The 21,058-nt window shown below is 39.6% G+C and overlaps 1 protein-coding gene across 1 annotated transcript in view; it reads right to left on the reverse strand.

The window, feature by feature from the left end:
* Window positions 1–21,058, reverse strand: part of LOC117427011 (receptor tyrosine-protein kinase erbB-4-like) — a 278,434-nt gene that overhangs the window by 39,188 nt on the left and 218,188 nt on the right. The window contains exons 15-20 of the mRNA XM_059034039.1: window positions 19,089–19,243; window positions 16,145–16,219; window positions 9,599–9,731; window positions 6,678–6,800; window positions 6,246–6,344; window positions 2,800–2,985 (exon numbers count right to left, since the gene is read on the reverse strand). Coding sequence (XP_058890022.1) covers window positions 2,800–2,985; window positions 6,246–6,344; window positions 6,678–6,800; window positions 9,599–9,731; window positions 16,145–16,219; window positions 19,089–19,243 — 771 coding nt within the window. The remainder of the gene's footprint in view (window positions 1–2,799; window positions 2,986–6,245; window positions 6,345–6,677; window positions 6,801–9,598; window positions 9,732–16,144; window positions 16,220–19,088; window positions 19,244–21,058) is intronic.

The following is a 21,058-nucleotide window of genomic DNA, read 5'->3' on the forward strand; positions in this document are numbered from 1 at the left end:
ACTCCAGGGAAATTGATGTTCTGCTGGAGATGTTATTGTGGACTCAGTATAGGGCACTTTTCACTCTAGGCCATACCTCAACTTCTTCCCATAAAGTACGCCAGAAAGTTATTATCCAGTATAAGCAAATGTTACATATTGCATGGACTGGCCAGCCTGCTCTAATGTGGATTTCAGACAATGGTGAGTAAAATACACTTGAAGTGATCATTAAAAATCAATAGTGGGATCATTATAGGGCAGCAGTGTGGAGTAGTGGTTAGGGCTCTGGACTCTTGACTGGAGGGTCATGGGTTCAATCCCCAGTGGGGACACTGCTGCTGTACCCTTGAGCAAGGTACTTTACCTAGATTGCTCCAATAAAAACCCAACTGTATAAATGGGTAATTGTATGTAAAAAAATAATGTAATTAAATGTAAAAAATAATGTGATATCTTGTAACAATTGTAAGTCACCCTGGATAAGGGTGTCTCCTAAGAAAATAATAATAATAATAATTATTCAGTTGCCATGAATTGCCTATTAGAACAGAAGTATTTGACTGTGGTGAAAAAGATGTGTAAGCTGGCATTGGATCATAAGGTACTTGTATTTCAAGATCATTGATTTTGTTTTATTTTTAGAGATGACAATAGAGCTGCCTTATTTCATAAACAGTAGGAGAACAAAGAGCCAAGCTGAATTCATGTCAGCCTTAGATAGATAAGAGAGCTCTTCCACAAGGACCATTAAAAGGTAGGTGGATAGTGTTTTAGAGACATTGACGAGACAGACAGAATAAGTATGGAATGTACAGCACAGCTGTCTTCTATCTGGGGCAGCTTTAGAACAGAGAACTGGATAAGCCTTCCAACCAACAAAGAGGACTGAGGGAAGGGATAGCTGATGAAACAGAGTGTTGTGACAGAGATCCTTAGACTGGCAGGGCAGTTCAGAGTGGATTCAAGCCAAGCTGCACTAAGGGGAAAAGTTTGCAAACGTGCACCGTCAACTTCTTGTTTTTTTTTTTGTTAATTTGTCAACAAGTGCATTACGGAGGGCTGTTCATGACAAGTGCATTATATTGTAATGGTGGCATTTTCTATATATCTACCTGTGGCACATCTACCTATGAATACTATGCTTCACTACATCTTGACATACTTTTACCATAGTAAACTGCAGTAAACTTTTAAATTACCTAAATTATCTGTAAGGGCAGAGTTACATTTTCTGTCAACCCTCTTGGTGAGATGAGATGAGATTAAAAGATCTAAACCATGAATGCACATGATCCCGGCTCTTTTGCAGAGTGATTTAAATGCTCCCTTGCAGTGCGCGGGGTCGTTGGTTTGCAGCCACCCTTCCTGTTACACATCCCCATGCTTGTAAGAGCACAAATCAACTTTAAGAGACCTAATTGCAGGTTCTACCTGGAGTAAAGTTACTCAGGTTTAATTAAGCGAGAACAGAAAGAGTAGGATGAGTCGTCATTGAGAATGAGTGGTAAGCGGACACCACTCTGCTCCCTCGAGCGATGGGGACTTGATTAATTGCTGTCATTAAACAAACGCTCTGTCCACACCATGATGAAGAGGAGCTGCCTGATTTCAGCGTGGAACAAATACATTTCAAGTAGGCAGCTTTGACATCTGACTCCAGTGAGCTCAGGCGACTACGATCGGATCAGGAAAGCGGTCTGACATTCAGTCGGTTTGTTTACTCTAACATTAAAGAGGTACTGAACGGATATGAGAGTCTGCCTCTGGTAATGCTGGACAGATGAGCTCCCCTGCCAAGCAGGAATCCCTTCACAAATTAGCCTATTGTCACACGGGCCCAAGCACTGTGACACGGCCGCTGTGTTAAGGATTGTTCTTGCACACGTTTAACCTGCTCTACAATATGAGGCAGCCCTCTGTTACAATGTCAGCACACGCATTAATAATACATGCCATGCTCTCTGCTGAAAAAAAAAAAGCTAGATTGCTCCACTTAATGATAAGGCAATGTCTGTTCATATTACTTACTGTCATTCCCCTTTATTAAATTTACTTAAATAAATGAAATTTTACAGAACTAAACAAATGCTTCACTGAAGAATGCAGGGACCGCCGTGTGTGTCTACTTGCCTTTCTTATAGTTTTGTCTCAGATTTCTGAGTATTTTGAAGTTCTGGAAGTCTTATATACTGCACAGGAGATTAAGTGACAACTCACAAGGCTCAGCTTCTACAGATAGAAGTGTATGCACTGTATAACTCATACAGTCTGCTTTCCAACAGTATGTAACTTAACTGCACATTTCAAAACAGACTGCAAGTTCAGTTCATGTATTGAATAATTTAAGAGAAGATCCATTGAAGGTTTTTAAGAACACGATATGTAATTTTATTTATTATTATTATTATTATTATTATTATTATTATTATTATTATTATTATTATTATACAGGACTGTATGTGGTAGTTAATAAACTCATAAGGCAGAGACTGAATCCTGTTCTGTGGTATGGATTCGCTGCAAGGCATCATCAGGGACACCAACAGCAAACCAACAGAGAAATCAATAACTTCTGAGAAAAAACAAAAAACTAGGCTTGCACAAGATTAGAAAAAAATCTAATTTTAGTCGGTTTCTCAATTTATCAGAAAATAAAATACATAAAGCTTGTATATATAAACTTTTTAAAAATACAAACAAAGTATGTGGTGGCCAAGGTTCCCCACGGAGCACAGACTCCAGGGAATCATTTGATTTATAGATCTAGAAGCTGTGGATGGTCTCCCACAGGCTGAAGAAGGAAGCTGACTCTCCTACCTTAGCGATCTGGACACACCAGTTGAGCAGGAGCTGGGAGCCGATGTTGTCCTTGTGTTCGTGGACGTAGTCCAGCAGGCAGCCGTGGGGCATCAGCTGGGTGACCAGCTGAATCGTGGGGCTGAGGCAGACCCCCAGCAGTCGTACCAGATGGGGGTGGTCCATACTGGCCATGATCAGGGCCTCCTGCAAGTGAAGGAAACAGAGCGCAAGACACATGATGCAGCTTCGAAGCCAAGACTCGGGACCTTACTGTAGAAAGGGGTATTTACCTGAATCAAAGCATTTACAGTACAGCACAGTCAATACATTAAAGTTATCCTATACAGCATGGTGTGAGCTTCAATGCACAGGGAAACACTAATATGCTTCCCCAACCTCACTTGAGAAAGCCAGCCTTGAAGTCCATTCAGAATTTGTGCTGGAATAGTTTGTAAGCATGGGGAATAACAAATTAAACAAATGACAGTTGTGACAATGTCTTACAGGCAAGTAAAATTAAATATTAAGAAAATGTGGATGCAATTAAGTAATTGAGCCTAGATGGCGGAAGACTGGTACCAGTGTCTGAGAATAGATAGATAGATAGATATATAGTAGAAAGATTTAGCATATATAATTTACAAAATAACACAAATAAACATACATATGAATGATCAGGATGACTGTTGTATGCAGGGAAATCAATAAATAAGTGAAACCATTTTGTTGTGCTTTGCCTGTTGGTATTGTTTCGCACCAGGGAGCTAGGGCTGTGTGTTTAAAACGCTATGATAGGAAGAGTGCCTGACAGTGCAATGATCGGCTACAGCTAAAAATCACTATTAACACTTTCCTTTATTTAGTGGCAAAAAAGAACTGCCGAAAATAAGACGCGATCTGTGTGTTTATTGCATTGCTCCATATTAAAATCAAACTAATTCTCCACTAGCCTCGTAGCAGGGGGAGTCTCAGAAGCAGGAGGCCCTTTGTTATTGTGCTTTACATTGTCTTGTCACCTAATCACTTTCTTAAAAACAACAGCAGTGAGGCTCTGCAAGCAGTCAACAGCTTTCATGGAAACAACTTGCTGCGAATTACAGACTAACAGCACCCCTCCAGCATCCTTAAAAAAGAACATTTTAAATGAAGTGCTTGTGGAAGATAATGCTACTAGAGATCAAGGTGGATTTGGGGGAGTCCCTCTGTAAGATTATTTTATACTGAACAATAAAGGGTCTATATAAAAATCCATAAGACTTGGATTTTTGTATCAATTTCTTATTCTTGTGTGTCGGGGGTGAGTGCAGTTTTGACAATGTCTATTCTGAGCTTACTGTTGGGGGCATGAGATAAGCAGAGGCAGAATTCCACAGAATCTCACAGAAACCCAGAACACCGGCGAAAACGTATCGTGCAGGGCGTAAACAACTGGAGCCATGACGTCCTGTCTTCCATTCTCACGGTATATTATCTGCAAATTATCTGCTTAATAATAACATATTTCTGAGAGCTACACGTGGAGAAATTAATTAAACTACTTATTAACAACCATATCTGGACATTGTTTGTATTTGAAATGCTGCGCATGTCTTGTGCTTGAGCGGATGAAACTCATTTATGTATAAAGGATGATGCAACCTTTGCATTCTATTACTACAATAAACCAGACCTTATCTTAATACCTTTACGTGTTAGTGGTGTGTGTTTTCTTACACCACCTACAGTAAGAAGACAACCGCTATCAAATGTGACTCCTACAGTATTTGCCAATACCTATAATAATTCAGACAATCCTACATTTATACATGAAATAAAAATGTAAACCTTCTTACACTCCCCCCCCCCCCCCCCCCCCCACCAAAACCACCCAGTTAAAAATCCCAGTGATGCCTCAGCACGTAGCCCAAACCCTGGCTCATTCTAAGGGAGTGGGGCGTGGGGTATTCCCGATTGCCCCCACAAGCTCAGCTGCCTGGGAATGCTGATGTCTCTTTCCTCTGGGAAAGCTGCCTACATGCTGATGCAGGTGCCCTCCTCAGCCCCCTGCTGTTGTCTCCATTGTTAACCCACATGGACCCCAGCTGTGGTTAAACAGCAGTAGGAATGCATTTAATCAGTTCACATGACAGCAGGTTCTACACTGGGGGCTAGCTGAACTGCAGCATCACTGTAACACACATACCATTTGACTTTCACTTACCCTTTAAAGACTGGAGTGCTGTTTGTGGTAAGGGGTTGTAACTGCCTGTGTGGGTGTGTGTGTGTGTGTGTGGTGTAGTATAGTGATACATGAGGCTGGTTGGCAATGGTTTGCAATGGTCACTCTTCTTCTAGTGACAAAGAGGGTGAAAGCCAGCATAACCAGCTGTTAACAAACCAGCACAACTGTCATCTCTGACAGTATCAACCAGTGCTGGTCTTTGCGGAAATGTCCATCAGGGGTTTAAGTATTTTTTTCATGACAGAATGTTGATATTTTTTGTGACCTGACTTTTTTCTGGCTTTGACCAAGATTTAGTTTTTCTTCTGTGTATGCCTTCCAGACAGCAGGGTGGTCCATATTATTATTAATATTAAATAAACTAAACACATAATAATAATAATAATAATAATAATAATAATAATAATAATAATAATAATAATAATAATAATAATAATAAAACCATTTTCTCCCTGTATGAAACTGAAAACAAATAACAGCCGAGTGCTGTGAAAGAAATCTCCAGTGTTATGAGTTTAATTTCTCCCCGGTTAACGCTCACAGTGAGCTAAGCTGATCGCTATTATTAGCTCTGGCCCCATGATTTTACCCACAACACCTGACAAGCATTCGTCAAGCTGTCTTCTGAACAATAAGCACTGGGATTTGCGGGATCTGGGGAAGGGAGTGGAGGTCTGCTGTCACTTTATAAACTCACTTCCCTCCCTGCAAAACAATGACCTTGAGAGACCACTGCTGGCGGTGGGATGATGTAACGGCTGAGGTTTTAATAGGGGCCGGCGCTGGACAATGCAGATCTCTCGAACTACATTTTACCAACAACAACACATTACATTATAGTTACATTGTTTTCTAGCTCATTTCAGAGCTGTTTCATTATGCTTCTTGTACAACGCTATCCTACCACTATTAGAGAAGAATGAAAACAGACCATGCCTCTACTGTGAGTTCCACGTGAGAGACCCGTGGGGAATACTGTAGTGTGGCCATATGTTTGTCTGTTACAGTGCAGCAGCATAAAGAGGATACCACATGGCAGTGAGTCCAGTACTCAGGGAAAATGTACAATCATGTACATGTAGAATAAATAGGAATTACAGTGAAAGACCATTATCGCAGTAGCAGGTGTAGTGCAGTATTTCAATTGTTTTAATTTCAGTCAACATTGAACTTTGGATTACAAGAAAACTAGCTCTCCAGGATCTCAAGGAAATCCAGAGCCCTAGACAGTCCAGTAACTTACATCCATAAACTCGACATTAGCCTTGGGTCCTGTTGCCTCGTTAAGGATCTTTATGGCCACAGGAATTTTCACTGTCTCTCCCTCTGGAACCCAGATACCCTGAAAAAAAAAAAACAGACCATGCACATGTGGCTACTGAAGCACTGCAGGTTCCAAATCACTGACAGGGGACTCTTGTTGACTATTAAAATATTAAAGAAGCGATATTGTTGCAGACCACTGCATTGGTTTGCCGCTCGGACCCCACGCCCTCCCTCCCACCCTCCCCTAAGGAAGCATGTTGAATCCGCACCTCTTTCTTTTAGGCAGTAAAGTGGAAAGAGGCAGCTGTGGAGACAGGGAGAATTACAAGCCTGATTAAGCGTGATGGTATTAATGGGAGCCGTGCAGCGATGGGGAGCCTTTCTGATTGAGGGAAATGGCACCACTTACCTTGTAGACTGTCCCGAAGGCGCCTGAGCCGAGCACTTTGACTCGCTTCAGCTCTGTTTCCTTCAGGATGCGCAGCTGGGCCTGATTGGGCGCTGTGCCGCTGGGGGTGAGGGGTTCCACAAGCTGCAGAAACACAACCACATATTAGACAGATCTATGTACCTGGCTACCCGCTGTGGGTAAAAGACAAGAGCTCCAATCAGAATCATGAGTGGCCATGTTAGTATAAAAACAGAGTGCATTTTTGCATTGGATGAATAGCAAATTGTTTTGTTTTAATTATATATTATTACTACTATGTGGTTGATTCTATTAACCATTGATTCTATCGCACTGTAGTTTCACTGTAAAGTGACAGTAGGTAACATATTTATAACAGAAATACACAAAATAGCAACTACCCCCTTTGTGTTGTGTTCTCTTGCTGTAATGATTACCGCTGATGGGCATGTGCATAAAGTCGGAACCATGACCCCTAACCCTGCCGAATTGCATTCAGGGTGTTTAAGTGAAATGTTTAATAATGGAACTCTTTATCAGTATTATGGCTGAACTGTATTATTAAATGGCATCAACCAATGCTTCTTATATTTAAGGAATAGTCTTATAATATAAATCATTTCCCTAGTTATAGTTCCATAGTCTGGTACAGAGACCAATCTATCTAGCTAAACTTCTGGCTGTATCGATGAAGGGAGATAGTCTCCAGCGCTATGAATCTCGCACCTTATAGAAATGCAAATTAAATAATGCAGAATATAGTAGGTCAGTAGCTTTAAAATAACGCTGTCTGGAGCCCCATTCAAATGAGTACCTCAGCGGGAAGTCTTGTCTGTATTGTTTAATAAGAATGTATCAGGCTGCAGCTAATGCATAAAGCACATACATATTTTATGGTTTGCACTGAACAATCTAAAAGGGAGTTGATAAAGAGATAGATATTTTTGTACGTTATTGAAAACAATACAAGGTCAAAGTTTGCAAGTCTGTTTGATATTTTTGAATAAATGATTGGCTTGTGAAAGAAAAAGTCTGAGGTCTTCAGTGGATCTTGTTGCAGCGAGCCTGAGAGCAGATAGGTCTGCCCTGGTCTGGTTACTGCACTGAGCTGGCACTCAATTATATTTAGCAGTATAATTCTGTTTCAAATGCCAGAGCTGAATTTACAATAAGAGCAATTATATTTTCATCAAGTGATCCCAGGAGAGGAACCCAAACCACAGCTATACACGGGAGCCGCTGCGGTTGCCTCATTTAATATTTATGTTAAACTTTCATCCCACAAAGAGGTTACCATCGCATTTGCTGTGGAGAAATGTAACAGCACATGAATCTAATACAAAGAAAAATCAAGTTGCAGTTTTTTTTTTTTTTTACTGCTACAGAAGGTCATTCGGTCCAATTGAGATGGCAGTTAGACCCCAGTTAAACTGGCACTGTATATTATTATAGGGCTTGAGCAGCACTTTCAGTGCAAATCTAACAATGCTAAACTGCACTGAGTACTAGGATTGGTGCAGCAGTGTTGGGAGCCGTTCTTTCCCGTGAGATAGAACTCAACGAAAGATCCCACAATGCTGTTTCATGGCCAAATCCCAATAGAGGTCACAATAAACTCCTGACCTGTAGTTTTGTGCCGTTTTGACCGCACCCTTTATTATTGGGCAGTTAAACATTATGTTTCTAATACGTTACATTCCTGAAGGTTCAGCACAGAGAGAGAGAGAAAGTCAGTTTACTGTTAGGACATCCTGCTGTACTGAAGCTGTGGGGCGTGGGGGTGACAGCGAATACTTTCTTTGACAGGCAACAATGAGGTACACTAATATGACAGAGAAGAGGGCACAAATGAAGAAATCTTATTCGAAAAAATGGCCACACAATGGCAAGGAAGCTGTAAAAAAAAAAGTATTAAAGCAGCAAAGGTTAAGGGTAGTATTTTATTTGAAAACCTGAGTGAAGCAGCAGTCCTTCTTTTCTGCATCCAACTATTTACCACTTTTTGAACAGGCTTCAAACATCTCTTCTAAGACAGGAATATTTAAAACACAACTGTATTCCACCCCACTTGGTGAATGTCACAGTGTGTTCGCACAGGAAGTCCATGTGGAAATAATGTATGCCAGTACTCTCCAATCAGCCCTTGGTTCCTATAAACATGTGTTTTAAGCATGACAGCATGGTATCCTTCTCATGCATTAATACTATAATGTCACAGTCAGCAAGTAGTAGTAGTAGTACTGATCGGTAGGTTGTAGCATTTCATATGTCAGTGCATTCTATGCCCAAGGCAGCATTTAAAAAAAAAAAAGCCATATATATATATTATGTGCATTAATATACAGTATATATTGCTGTAAGAATCTGATAGCATACTTAGCACTCTTTCACTTGTATTGATAGCTCCTACACGTGTTTCTGGTATTCCTCTGCACTAGGCTACAGATTGATTTTTATACAGTAAGTACGTTGATCACTGACTGACAGCTGTCTATAACAGAAAGAAACCCTGGCAGAAATGACTTTCCATTTAGCTGAACTAACTGTAAACCTTGAAGGAATTAGATTAGTATAATATATTGCCTGCCATCTATCATTGCAGGAGCCAGTATCTCTGGTGGTCTGGAGGGGAGTCTAATCACAGTGCACAACCGGCGATTAAAAAGATGTTGATATACAGTACCATGACAACATTACAGTCTGACAGCATCATAAAACTGAAAATATTATTTTCTTCTTCTTCTTCTTCATGATTTATGTATTTAAATACATAAACCATGTATCTAGAATGCATGGTTGCATAGTGCTATAGAACAGTGTTTCAGCAAAGATGCTGTAATTGACAATTTAAACTTATTCCAGCAGACAAAGAAAAAAAAAGAGTTCAGCACAACATTCCTAGACTGAACAAACGGTCTTACCTCCGTCTCCAGGAATCTCCTCAGCGCTCTTTTCTTTTTGATGCTCTTTCGCCGGACATAAACCGCCACACTCAGCACCACGATGACCACAACGAAGAGCACGCCAATGACTCCTGCAGCGATCAGTGGAGTTCTAGCAGCCAGAGGGAGAGACCACATGAGGGAGAGGGTGGAGCACAGTAGTGAGCGCTGATGGCAGCCATGTTTCGAGTGGCCAATTAAGGTGAACTGGAGCGACTTTTATCTTGCTCTGATGTTTTCCATTACATTTTGAACTTTTTAGACTTTTTTTGGAATTGTAGTATCGTCCAATAGCCTTTCTCCAATGCACTCACTCGCCTGTCATGATCTGTCATGACGGCCTCAGTTGGTTCTGTTCTGAAAATGTCATCAGTCATTGCATCTCTTTTACTTATTTTGAGGGTTGAAAGGGCAGTGTCTATCCTTTTTGGCAGGTTTATTTTAACAGTAGACCAAATAAACAGAAACTACAGCACTTCAGAGCCAATTTAGATTACTAGGTGGACATATTTACCTAAGAACCCTAAGATACAAATAACTAGGCCCCATTCATGGTTGAATATCTTCATACTGAATGTAAGCTAATTCAGAAGATTGATTTCATTGGTATATATATTTTTTTGTTTAAACTAAATGTCTAGCATTGACAGGATATGGGGACTTCTTTAACACATTATCGTTCCATTTCGTTCCTTCAAATCTAGTTCAACACACCCTTCTTGCCCAATTTGGTCCCTCTATTTGTCCCCCCGGTGTACTCACCTGAGATGGCTTTCGTACATGGCTGCCATTATAAAATAAAGCTTTGCAAAAGAGTCAAAAGCAGTGGCAGAATACATAGCTAGCTTTCACAATCAACCCTTCTGTTTCCAAGAGCTAACATTTGCAAATCAAACCACACTAATGCCCCCCAATATGATGGGATGCCTTTGAAGATTTTGGAGATCAAATTAAAAATACCATACCATCCCATACCATACCAATTGTATTTGTATAGCGTCCTTTATGTGCAAACATCCCAGGCTGCTTTACCAAAAAAAAAAAAAAAAACAACAAGCCAAAAGAGCTCTAAACTGCTCATGAGTGAAAGGCCAAATCAAAGAGATATGTTTTGAGCTTAGATTTCAAAATGTTGACAGACTCAGCATTCCAGATAAGATCTGGAAGTGAGTTCTAAAGTGAAGGAGCTTGAAAACAAAAGCCCTTGAGCTACAGATCTTTAATTGAGTTGTTGGAATAACAAAGAGGGGAGCTGTCCCTCTGACTAATTTGTTTTGCAAATGGAATCCTTTACATGTATTCTGCAATACAGAAAAGCTTAATCTCCCATTTGCAAGTGAGTTTCAGTAATGATAGGCAAGACAGCAGACTTGGAAAACCCGTGCTGGAACTTGGAAACGGAGGAGTTCATTATTTGGAAAGCATGTTAAACAGCCTCAGCGCACAAAACACAGACAGACAGACAGTGAAATAAGAGTAAGAGACCTGTAGTGTGCTACCTAGGATTTGTACAGTCATGTTAGGAGTGGTTTCAATGGGGGCGGTCTTGTCATTTTTGGGTTTGAAGAAAGCGCAGCAGTCAGGCTACACAGAATGGAAGCACAGGGTTACAGGGAGCAATGGGACTCAGGGCACAGAGGATTGGGAAGGTAATTCCCTTCCTAAGGTTTAACTATTAATGAAAGAGAGAAGTCGTAAGAAATCAGTCGGTGGGTATATGTGTCTATGTGTCAGGCGTTGGTGGTTAAGGGCATTATCAGTTGAGTGTAAGATTTAAATAATAATAATAATAATAATAATAATAATAATAATAACAAATATAAATAAAACCACTAATCCTGAAGAGACCTTTACATGAATAGCTTCTTCACGGTTCTTTAATTCCATTCCTATATCTTTGAATAATATCTATTCTAAGGATCCTCAGGAACTGATCACCTCATGAACCCTCTAGTTTTTGGAATAGAAAAAAAAAATTGGCATCCAATGCAAAAAGACCTACGTCATCCTCTGTCATTGTCAAGTCATGAAGAAGTGATGAGGATCAGAAGACAACAGCCTTTGAGGTTTTTCAGTAAAAAGAGGTGGCAGGGATGTATTGTGATACCTTTAGAATAAATGTAGGTTTCAAGTGGAATTACACAAGCTTTCAAGGCCACTTACTGACAAAATCAGAGTAAATAAGCGGATACAGCATGCTGAAACAGAAATAGAAGGTCTGCACAGCTGACAAAGGAATTCATTTAAAGTCAAAAATACACATGTTATCTGTCTGTGCTTGTTATACTGTGTGTTTTTATTTACACATCATGGGTAATTTACATGGTATATGTGCATGCGTGTCACGTGTGTATTCATACATATTTGTAAAAACTGATATAACTATATATATATATATATATACTTGTTATATTCTGGTGTATTTTATTTGTGTTAGATTGCAGCAAAGTTCCAATTGAAAACCATTACTGTAAATATCTAAAAACTAATAATAATAATAATAATAATAATAATAATAATAATAATAATAATAATAAAGGTACCATTTTCCTGTCATCGATTGTTAAATTAGCTTCCTCGGAGACATGTAACTATAAAGTTAATAATATATTGATCTGAAGGCCAGCTGACAGAAGCTGTAAAACCCCAGGACCAAAGGGCTTTGTGATAAAGCCTCCATGCTGTATAGCTCATCAGTCTCACAATGGATTGATTTAATGTGACTACTGTCTCCAAGGGCTCTGTTTGCAGTTCCAGCGTTAATTCTTATGCTTGTTTGTAAACTGTGGGCAGCCTTTTCTGTGGTTTCTTTCTTTACTGTTAAAACTATTAAGTGTTAAGTACAACAGGCCCTGTTTTAAAGCAAGCACAGAGGAACATTTTCAGAGGAATAAAATGACTGTAATGGAATGGTATCAATATAGCAAAACATTAACGACTCAGAGCGGTAATTGAACTGCTCCCTTCTGCAAACCAAGTTGTTTCAGTATTGTCACAACTGTTTGATTGCACTCTGGAGATTTACCTCTCACTGATTTTGCACCTGCTTTAAAACACCTTAAAAATAAAAGGACGGCAGTTCATTCCTTTGACTTATAGTACAAAAAGCAGACACTTTTGCAAACCTTTTTCACATTTATGCATCTGGAGCTGGTGGGGGTAAAAATGGGGGCTTTTTTTTACTGATCTCCATGTCATCCTATAAATAAACTGCAAACTCTCTGAATTGGAACCTTTGACAAGCACTAAAACCATGGCCAGAAAGTGCAAATAACAAGTGAGCAAAAAAGTTAATGCAGGTTTGGATTTTCAGATAAGGAACGCTTAGACCATTCATTGAAATGCATAGGAGGCTGTGTGGTCCAGTGGTTAAAGAAACAGGCTTGTAACCAGGAGGTCCCCGGTTCAAATTCCACCTCAGCCACTGCCTCATTGTGTGACCCTGAGCAAGTCACTTAACCTCCTTGTGCTCCGTCTTTCAGGTGAGATGTAAGTGACTCTGCAGCTGATGCATAGTTCACACACCCTAGTCTCTGTAAGTCGCCTTGGATAAAGGCGTCTGCTAAATAAACAAATAATAAAAGGGTGGCTAGCACTAGGGTGACATGTGATTGTTTTTCTGATGCCGGGAACATCAGGCAGGAAGCAGTGTGATGCACATTAAAAGTGACGCTCTTTACTTGCTAGTGACAGGTAGATAGAGGGGGAGGGGAGTGAATCATTTATTTAGTGGAATTTGCATGGCTTGACTAGTTAAAGGTCATTTGTTTGGTTGAATGAGAGGCTATGGCAAGTTAATTAAGACCCCCCCCCCCCCCCCCCCCTTACTCCCGCCTCACAATACAGGCACTATCAGCAGGGGCCTCAATCTTTTTTTTCAGAGATGAAATGCCAGCTTCTTAAATGGCATCGCCTTCTGATTTTTTATTTAATTCCAATCAGGCAGCTGCGCCTGTGTAAATTCCAGACACCAACCGTTTGTGCTCAAGTGCTCAAGATCAATTAGCCAAACACGGTGGATTTTCAACAAAAGTTATTTCCCCCCAAATGACTTTCGACTCAAGGTTGCTAACAATATTAAGAGCTCCTTCAGGGACCAACAGCCCAGTGCGGCTTGTTACTCTATTAAATGAAGGCCAAGATGTGTCATTTTTGCTATTCGGGGAACAGAAAAGTAATGGAAAACCTTCAAAACATTCATGTTGAGATGCGGTCCGGCAGTCTAATGGGTAGAAACACCTAGCAGGACCTCAATGAAAATGAGCTCTGGATCCTATTACTGTAAGGACCTTTACATGCACAGGCACATGACTATGACATTCATCGCCTCCTATTGAAGACACTGCTGACCTCTTCTATGGATGGGTGTAGACTAAAGTTTGCAACTGAAGGACATTTTTCCAGAACTAATCCAGCATTTCTACATACAGTGAGTATATAGGGTTGGTCCAGCATCTCTCAGCTAAATGTAACTCAATACATTTATAGTGAGAAAGTGTGCATTGTACTACAATGCAAGCTACAGTATATAGCTTGTTTAACTATGGCTGCAAGATATTACAATATCAAATCCTTGGATTGGGTTTTAATGATCTAATCAGCAGCTGATATGCAGTAAAGACCATCACATTTTAACTGTATTGATCCCGATGTTTCCCCTGAGGTGTGTGCTACTTCCTCTCTTATTAACATCACAAAAGACATTATAAATACAGGGGAAGGAGGTCTGTGAAAGAGCAGATTTACAGGAGTTTTATGGCAGAGATATTAAGATAATGCACACCACATTCTGTTAGGAGCTACTGCTGGGATAATAATAATAAAAATAATAATAAAAATAATAATAATAATAATAATAATAATAATAATAATAATAATAATAATAATAATAATAATATGAAGTAGCATGTTTAATACCAATCTTAAAAACCTAAGAGTATGAAAAAGAGGATAATTTATGGGAATATATGAAGCAGTCTCATGGATTTTAATTTTGAAGGCATTCAACTGATTAGGACTCATCAGAATCTCATATTCAAGACAGGATGATGAGTAGGGGAATATGATTAGTAGCAAATAAAAAAATAAAAATACAAAGCCAGCAAGCTCGTTCATTAAGTCCTGATTCAGTCGTGTGTGGATGGGAGAAGAGGACTCAAGCCCCTCCTGGCAACGCTGAAGCATATCCTTGCTAACTTCTTAGTAGCATTAATACTCAGGGTTTAATAAATGTGCACACAACAATGCTTTTAATATTAAACAATAGCAACTGAACTGTGGTAAGGGAATGTTTCTCCTCCAGCACAGAAACTATAAATCCAGCTGAACAAAAATCGAAAACTTGACATATTCCCTCTCTCCCTATGAAGATGCCAGTTCAATTTTTATAAAACCTCCTTTCCTGAAAATCCACCACCATTCTCTGCCCATAGCCATTGTCTAATCAATGCTTTTAAAACCACTTCAGTCTCCTTCTAAGGCTTTCTGCTCCAAACCCTTAATACGAGGCTGTACGAGGAACACTGCACTCTTGCACAATCACTCTAAGGCTCAATTTGGCAACTATTACTGATAAAAAAAAACCCTGTCCATTTACACATAAAGGAACAATATCTCTGGAAAAAAACAGTTTTTAACACCACAGCATGATGACACAGTTGGGCTTCAGCTACATAAAACCACTTTCATTTTAACATTAAATTCCAGGCTTCTAGGGACACATTGCACATAAAAAAACACATACAATGTCAAAATGCTCCTTCCCTCTCTTAAAACCGTCTGTTTTATAAGACACACATATTTCATTGCATGACCCTGCTGATTATACTGAAGACTACATGCACACACACATTGATTGTTTTGTGCGAGTCTTACATTGATACTTGCTTATCAAGAGCAGGTCTCGACAATGCCTGGCTTGACCTTTATGATTAGAGAGCATGAACCTTAATGCAGGGGAGCAGAGTGCGATCACTTTATATTCCTAAGCTATACCATAGAAACTGTAGAGAAGTCAAGATGCCTGCTGTTGGAGTGAGTGGTTGTCAGAGAAACGGTACATAGGTGCTGATACAGCAGTGCAATTTCCAAGTGTGGACAAAAGAAGGCTCAGACCTCACCAGTACACTGCTTGCCCAAGGTCAGTTGAATGAGTGTTTTAGCTTCTCAAGTTTACAGTACATTCTACCTGTTGACATTACCTGTTCAGCTCTTAACTCTTAGAATAGCCTTTGTCCTTCAACCTCAAAAAGTGAATAAAATGCCCTCCCAATAGTCTGGCTATTTGGCACTGTAGCCTGTGCTTTCTGCTGAATACGGACTGCATGTTGCAGGGTTGTAGGTTCTTTAGGAAATGTGAACAGACAGTGATCTTTGCTGTTTTTTATATAGTGCTTAAGCTACATGACAGAGCAGTAGTTAGTTTCACATGGCGCTTGTGAGGGGTGGGGTGCGTGGTTGAGGGGGGGGGGGTGGCTAGCATATGAGAGGAGGGAAGATGATGAGTGTGATGGGGGGGTGGGTTACCTAGCATGTTGTGGTAATATGGAATGACCCGTCCAGGGATAGAAAATGCAGTCGGCACTAGTAGGGCCTCTACACCTGTGTATATAATTAGAACAAAAAATAAAAACACACACAAAAATAAAGAACACACACACACACAAATGGCATTTCCCCAAAGCCAGCAAAGCATTCACACCACACCATGGAATAAGAAATAAATAAAGAACTAAAAGGAGGCGGCTGCTACCTATCCATCATGCCCACGCAGTCCTGGATCCGGGGGCCGATGCACCTGTGGGGCACAGCAAAGTTAAAACAGCTCTCTTATTATTCATTCCCTGCTGGAGGGGAGAAAGGCAGCCCATCAGTGACACAGCAGCAGTCCTGGGAGTGGATCACTATTCTTAAATGATAGCTTTCAGCACAGCAGATACACCCTTACCTCTCATGCATACAAACAGACAGCTGCAGCTGCTGGCAAAGCCTTCTCTCTGCCATTAGTCAGCACAAATCTTATTTTAAATACAAACGCTGACAACAAAGTGTATCCATTAGGCTTCTCGGGATGGCTGTTCATACAATACCTTGCGCTTGATTAGTGAGGTCGGTCACTGTAGATTGGAAATGCAGTCAGGGAATTTTTTTTTTTTTTACTAGGTTATACATTTACAAAACCAATAAATAAATAAGTTATGGATAGTAATGGGGTGAATCACACCACTTATGTTCTTTCATGAGAAACTGATGGCATTATTTTGCAAAAGCAATTTCTGAATTTTAAAGAATGCTTTAATAACCATTCCTGTGGATTACTCCAATATATAACATATACCTGATATAGCACTCTACTTTCTGGAGCTACCTGTACAGTACCTACATATGAGACTCTGTGTGGTCTCAACTCATCAAAGAAAATGAATGAGTTAACCCAGATCCCATGCCTATATTAAACACACTGAAGGCATTAAACTGCATTTGAACTATAAACACTATCAGCTCATAAGATTAGTGTTGCATCACACTTCAGGTATCAGCGTTATGAATAAAAGAACAATCGCTAGTGATTCGTTTTCTTAGGATAGGAAGTCGGACACAAAACAATACATTTTAATGCACTAACAGAACAAGAACCGATGAAGGATAAGGATCATAAGCCCTTAGTATAATCCAGTCATCTATAACATGACATGCTCCCCTAAAGCACTATAGCATAGAGTATAGAGCAGGGGTGGCCAACCCTAGTCCTGGGAGTCTCACTCCTGCAGGTTTTCTGGGTATTTTTAAATCATCAATGATTAAAGACCTAGAAAACATGTTAGTGTTCACCAATTAAGAAAATCATTGGTTCAATTAAGTAATTAATAACTCGGGTGGAACCCTGCGGCTCGTCAGGTCCAGGGTTGGCCCACCTAGTATAGTTCCTTTATATGAAACATGAATCGAATTTCTATATATACTGATTCTATGTATATACTGGGGATAAAAATGATCACCCAACTATGCCTTTACTGTAGGCAGCACAAACTGAGATGGCAAAAGTCTATTTGAAACAAACTGTAAAAAACAACAATGTGAACTAACATTATTCTAAACACATTTTATGTAGCATTCTTTATTATCATGACCATTACTAACAGTTTATTAACTAGACAGCAATCCAGCTTTTATGCTCCAACATACTGTGATGACACATTTGATGCAATGATTTGATGAGGTTCAACAAGCCAATGAAGTAGAGCCTGGATGCTCATCAAGCATTGATAACCATTCAGGAGAATCCTGGCTTTCAGGCTGTCCTTCATTGGTCAGTCGAAGCTCATCAACGCTGCAGGAGCGGTCATGCTACCAGAAGCTTTGATAATAACCTTTTTAAGAATAATTAGTGCCAAAGGTCTCTTCTTCATACTGTTTTTCTTTTTCAGCTTACTCAGAAGCGACAGATTGACTGACACCTGCCTCTTTCATTCCCAGTGCTTCACTGATGTGCTTCCAAATGGCTGATATGCAATTAAACAGGTCTGCAAATGGCATTTGTAGTTGACATCAGTTTTAGGCGTTAAATAATTTACTGTTTTAATTTTAGCTGCCGCAGGAGCAGGACACAGTCGTACACAGAATCTCTTTGCAATGCGGCACGATAACATATTTCTCTCATTCACTTCATTGTCCGCCAATTATCTCCTTAGCAGATTTAAATGACTTAAATTAAATTTAAGCCAGGCAATATTTGATGCCTCTTTCTGTTTTGCCGAGTGGCTAATGGTATTACACTGTAGAGAAATTGTGAAATAGCGCTTCTCTAAAATCATATTTTTTGTTAATTTTATTTTTAATTCAACATAGAGAGAAAACTGCCCTCAGCAACAAAAAAAGAGAGAAAAAAGAAATTATTATCACCATGTGCATCACATGTGAAGCACAAGAGTAAGTATCAATGTTTTATTTTTTTAACTCTCCCCTTGCCTGTTTCTGATGTTTGCATTTTTCATTTTTTTTTACTGCATTTAAAAAATCTAATATCATTTACTGCAAATGTACTAAGGGTCAAGTTTATTTCTGTATTGCTTGCAATATACAGGACTGCTGCCCATTATTAAATGTTAACCATCACTTAACACTTGGCTGAAGTTTAAACATTTGAACTCTAAACGCCCCTACGTTATTATTCATTATGAATTTAGTTTCCAGAACACCCAATCCAGACTGCGTTGCAGACTGCATTACCTGCACTGTGAGGGTTAAGGTGCATTTATAGTAATATTACATTTTTCAACATCACATGCCAGCTGGTTATACCAATAATCATTTCTTTCTCCCTCCAAAAATCTATTTCATTTTATAGCCCTAATTTATCACAATGATCTGGAATACCAATCCGCCCCACTCCTTCCCTCCCCACACACTCACATACCATTGACGCACACAACACGGCTTATCCTGCCAACACAACCAGCCTCCACCTTACCCCTGGGTGCAGTTTGAATGGCAGGGATGACACTCATTGTTGGCCTCAGCATATTTGAAAATGAAGCTGTTGGCGCCTTGCAGGCCATCTGGGCATTTCTCTACACAGTTTGGGCCGTCTTTGAAATGAGAACACGTCACGCAGTGGTCTGGGCCCTATAAAAATAAATACATAAATAAAAACAAACAAAACCAAAACAAATAAAGGCAATAACGTAGGGAATATTAAACATCGCTCAACGAACACGAGAAATAAAAGGCATCTGAAATTTATGACTGTAATATGAGCTAAATGCTCCGAGCTGAGAGGCATAAACTGAACAAGAGTTTGTCCTTCAAGGTGCTTCATTCTCTCACTGGGGGACAAGAAAAGTAATGGTCTTGCTTCGTCTTAACAATGTTGACGGGAGTAAGCAGTTGGGAACATGAGATATTTCTAAACATTTTAAACATTAATACACATTGAGTTTTCAGTTTGAATGTTTTTGCTGCCTGATTAAAAGTAAACTTGTATTACTGACATTATACTATGATCTAAAAAATATTGTATTGAGGATGTATTTAATGTGATCACATGCAATGGTGAAAGACAATGAGTAAGTAACTTCAACATACATGTTTTTTAATCCTTCTGAGTAGTTCTTATCACAATGACTCAAGTTGCTCATTTCTAGTTACCTGCCATACACACAGGTAACATTATTCCATGAATTGCAATAAGAATCTCTCTTAATGATCTGAACCATCATAAGCTAAGAGGAGGCAGTAAAAAAGAAAATGTAAATTGAAGCTGCTTACTCTTTAAGATAGATAAAAACACTATGGAACAAATCAATACATGTTTACCAGTATACTGTATGTTTACACCTAGGGGATGTCTTCAATATGTATTAGCAAGAGCTGAGAGCCTGTACAAAGAGGACGTGCTGACACACAGATTAGGAGCAGCAGAGTTCAGAGGGGATGACAGTCGAAGTCACATTTCAGGAGCAAACCTGCACAGCCAGTGAGCCTCACTGTTATTGATTAATTCAATGTGAACTCTGAGCCATGACCTGCTCTTTTAATGCTGTGTAATATATGACTCTTCTTCTTGGCTGGCATCAAAATTATTTCCGCTATTGAATGATGGTATCGGTTGAGGCTGCAAGGTTAACAAGCAAACAAAGGTGCTGTTCTTTGCAGATAAATCATGAATGCATCAAAGTTACTTTTCTCTTTTTGTTTTGTCCGGGGTCAATATTTCTAATACGAAGCACAGGACACAGGTTTTTCTGTATGCAGAACAAAATACAGGACTGAAGGAGATACAATTCCTTGGTGTCTGCTTAATATGTTGAACTTTTTTGAGGTGGAATATATTGTGTAATAATTATTGCAATCAAAAGCATCTATGATGTGTTAATTAAAGCAAAATCAACACTTAACCTCAATCACTCTTATAAATGCCAGCCCGAACGTATAGGTTCACTTCGGCTAAAAAACAGTTATGTGCTCAGATGATGTGGCAGAGGGTTGGACCTGCAGACCACCTCTGGAATTTATGTGGTGCAGTAAAGTGATTCAATTAGGTGTTGATTCCTTTAAAAAGAATGATTCATCTTGATATTCTCAGCAAAACAGAAAGCAACATATGTATAATAAGCATTTGTTTCCCCGTTTCCCATGGTTTAATCTAATTTTTCGGAAAGCATAAGTAAATGATAACTCAATCTCTTGGTCGCAGACAGAACATGCTTTTCATTTTATTTAGGTTTCCCTTGGTTAAACTCAGATATAGGAGAGTGTCGTCTCCACAGCGGAGATTACAAGGCGTACAACAGTATGTGACAGGGCAAACAAAGCATGGCTCAGCTCTCACTGACGATTAAATACACAGCAAGGGGTGGGGAATGGAAGAGGAGGGGCCGTCTTCCACCTACACAGACAGGCTGTTGTTGCACTTGATGTTTTTGCTATTTTTTTAAGGTA

Source organism: Acipenser ruthenus, chromosome 11 (assembly GCF_902713425.1).
Source record: "Acipenser ruthenus chromosome 11, fAciRut3.2 maternal haplotype, whole genome shotgun sequence".
NCBI lineage: Eukaryota > Metazoa > Chordata > Actinopteri > Acipenseriformes > Acipenseridae > Acipenser > Acipenser ruthenus.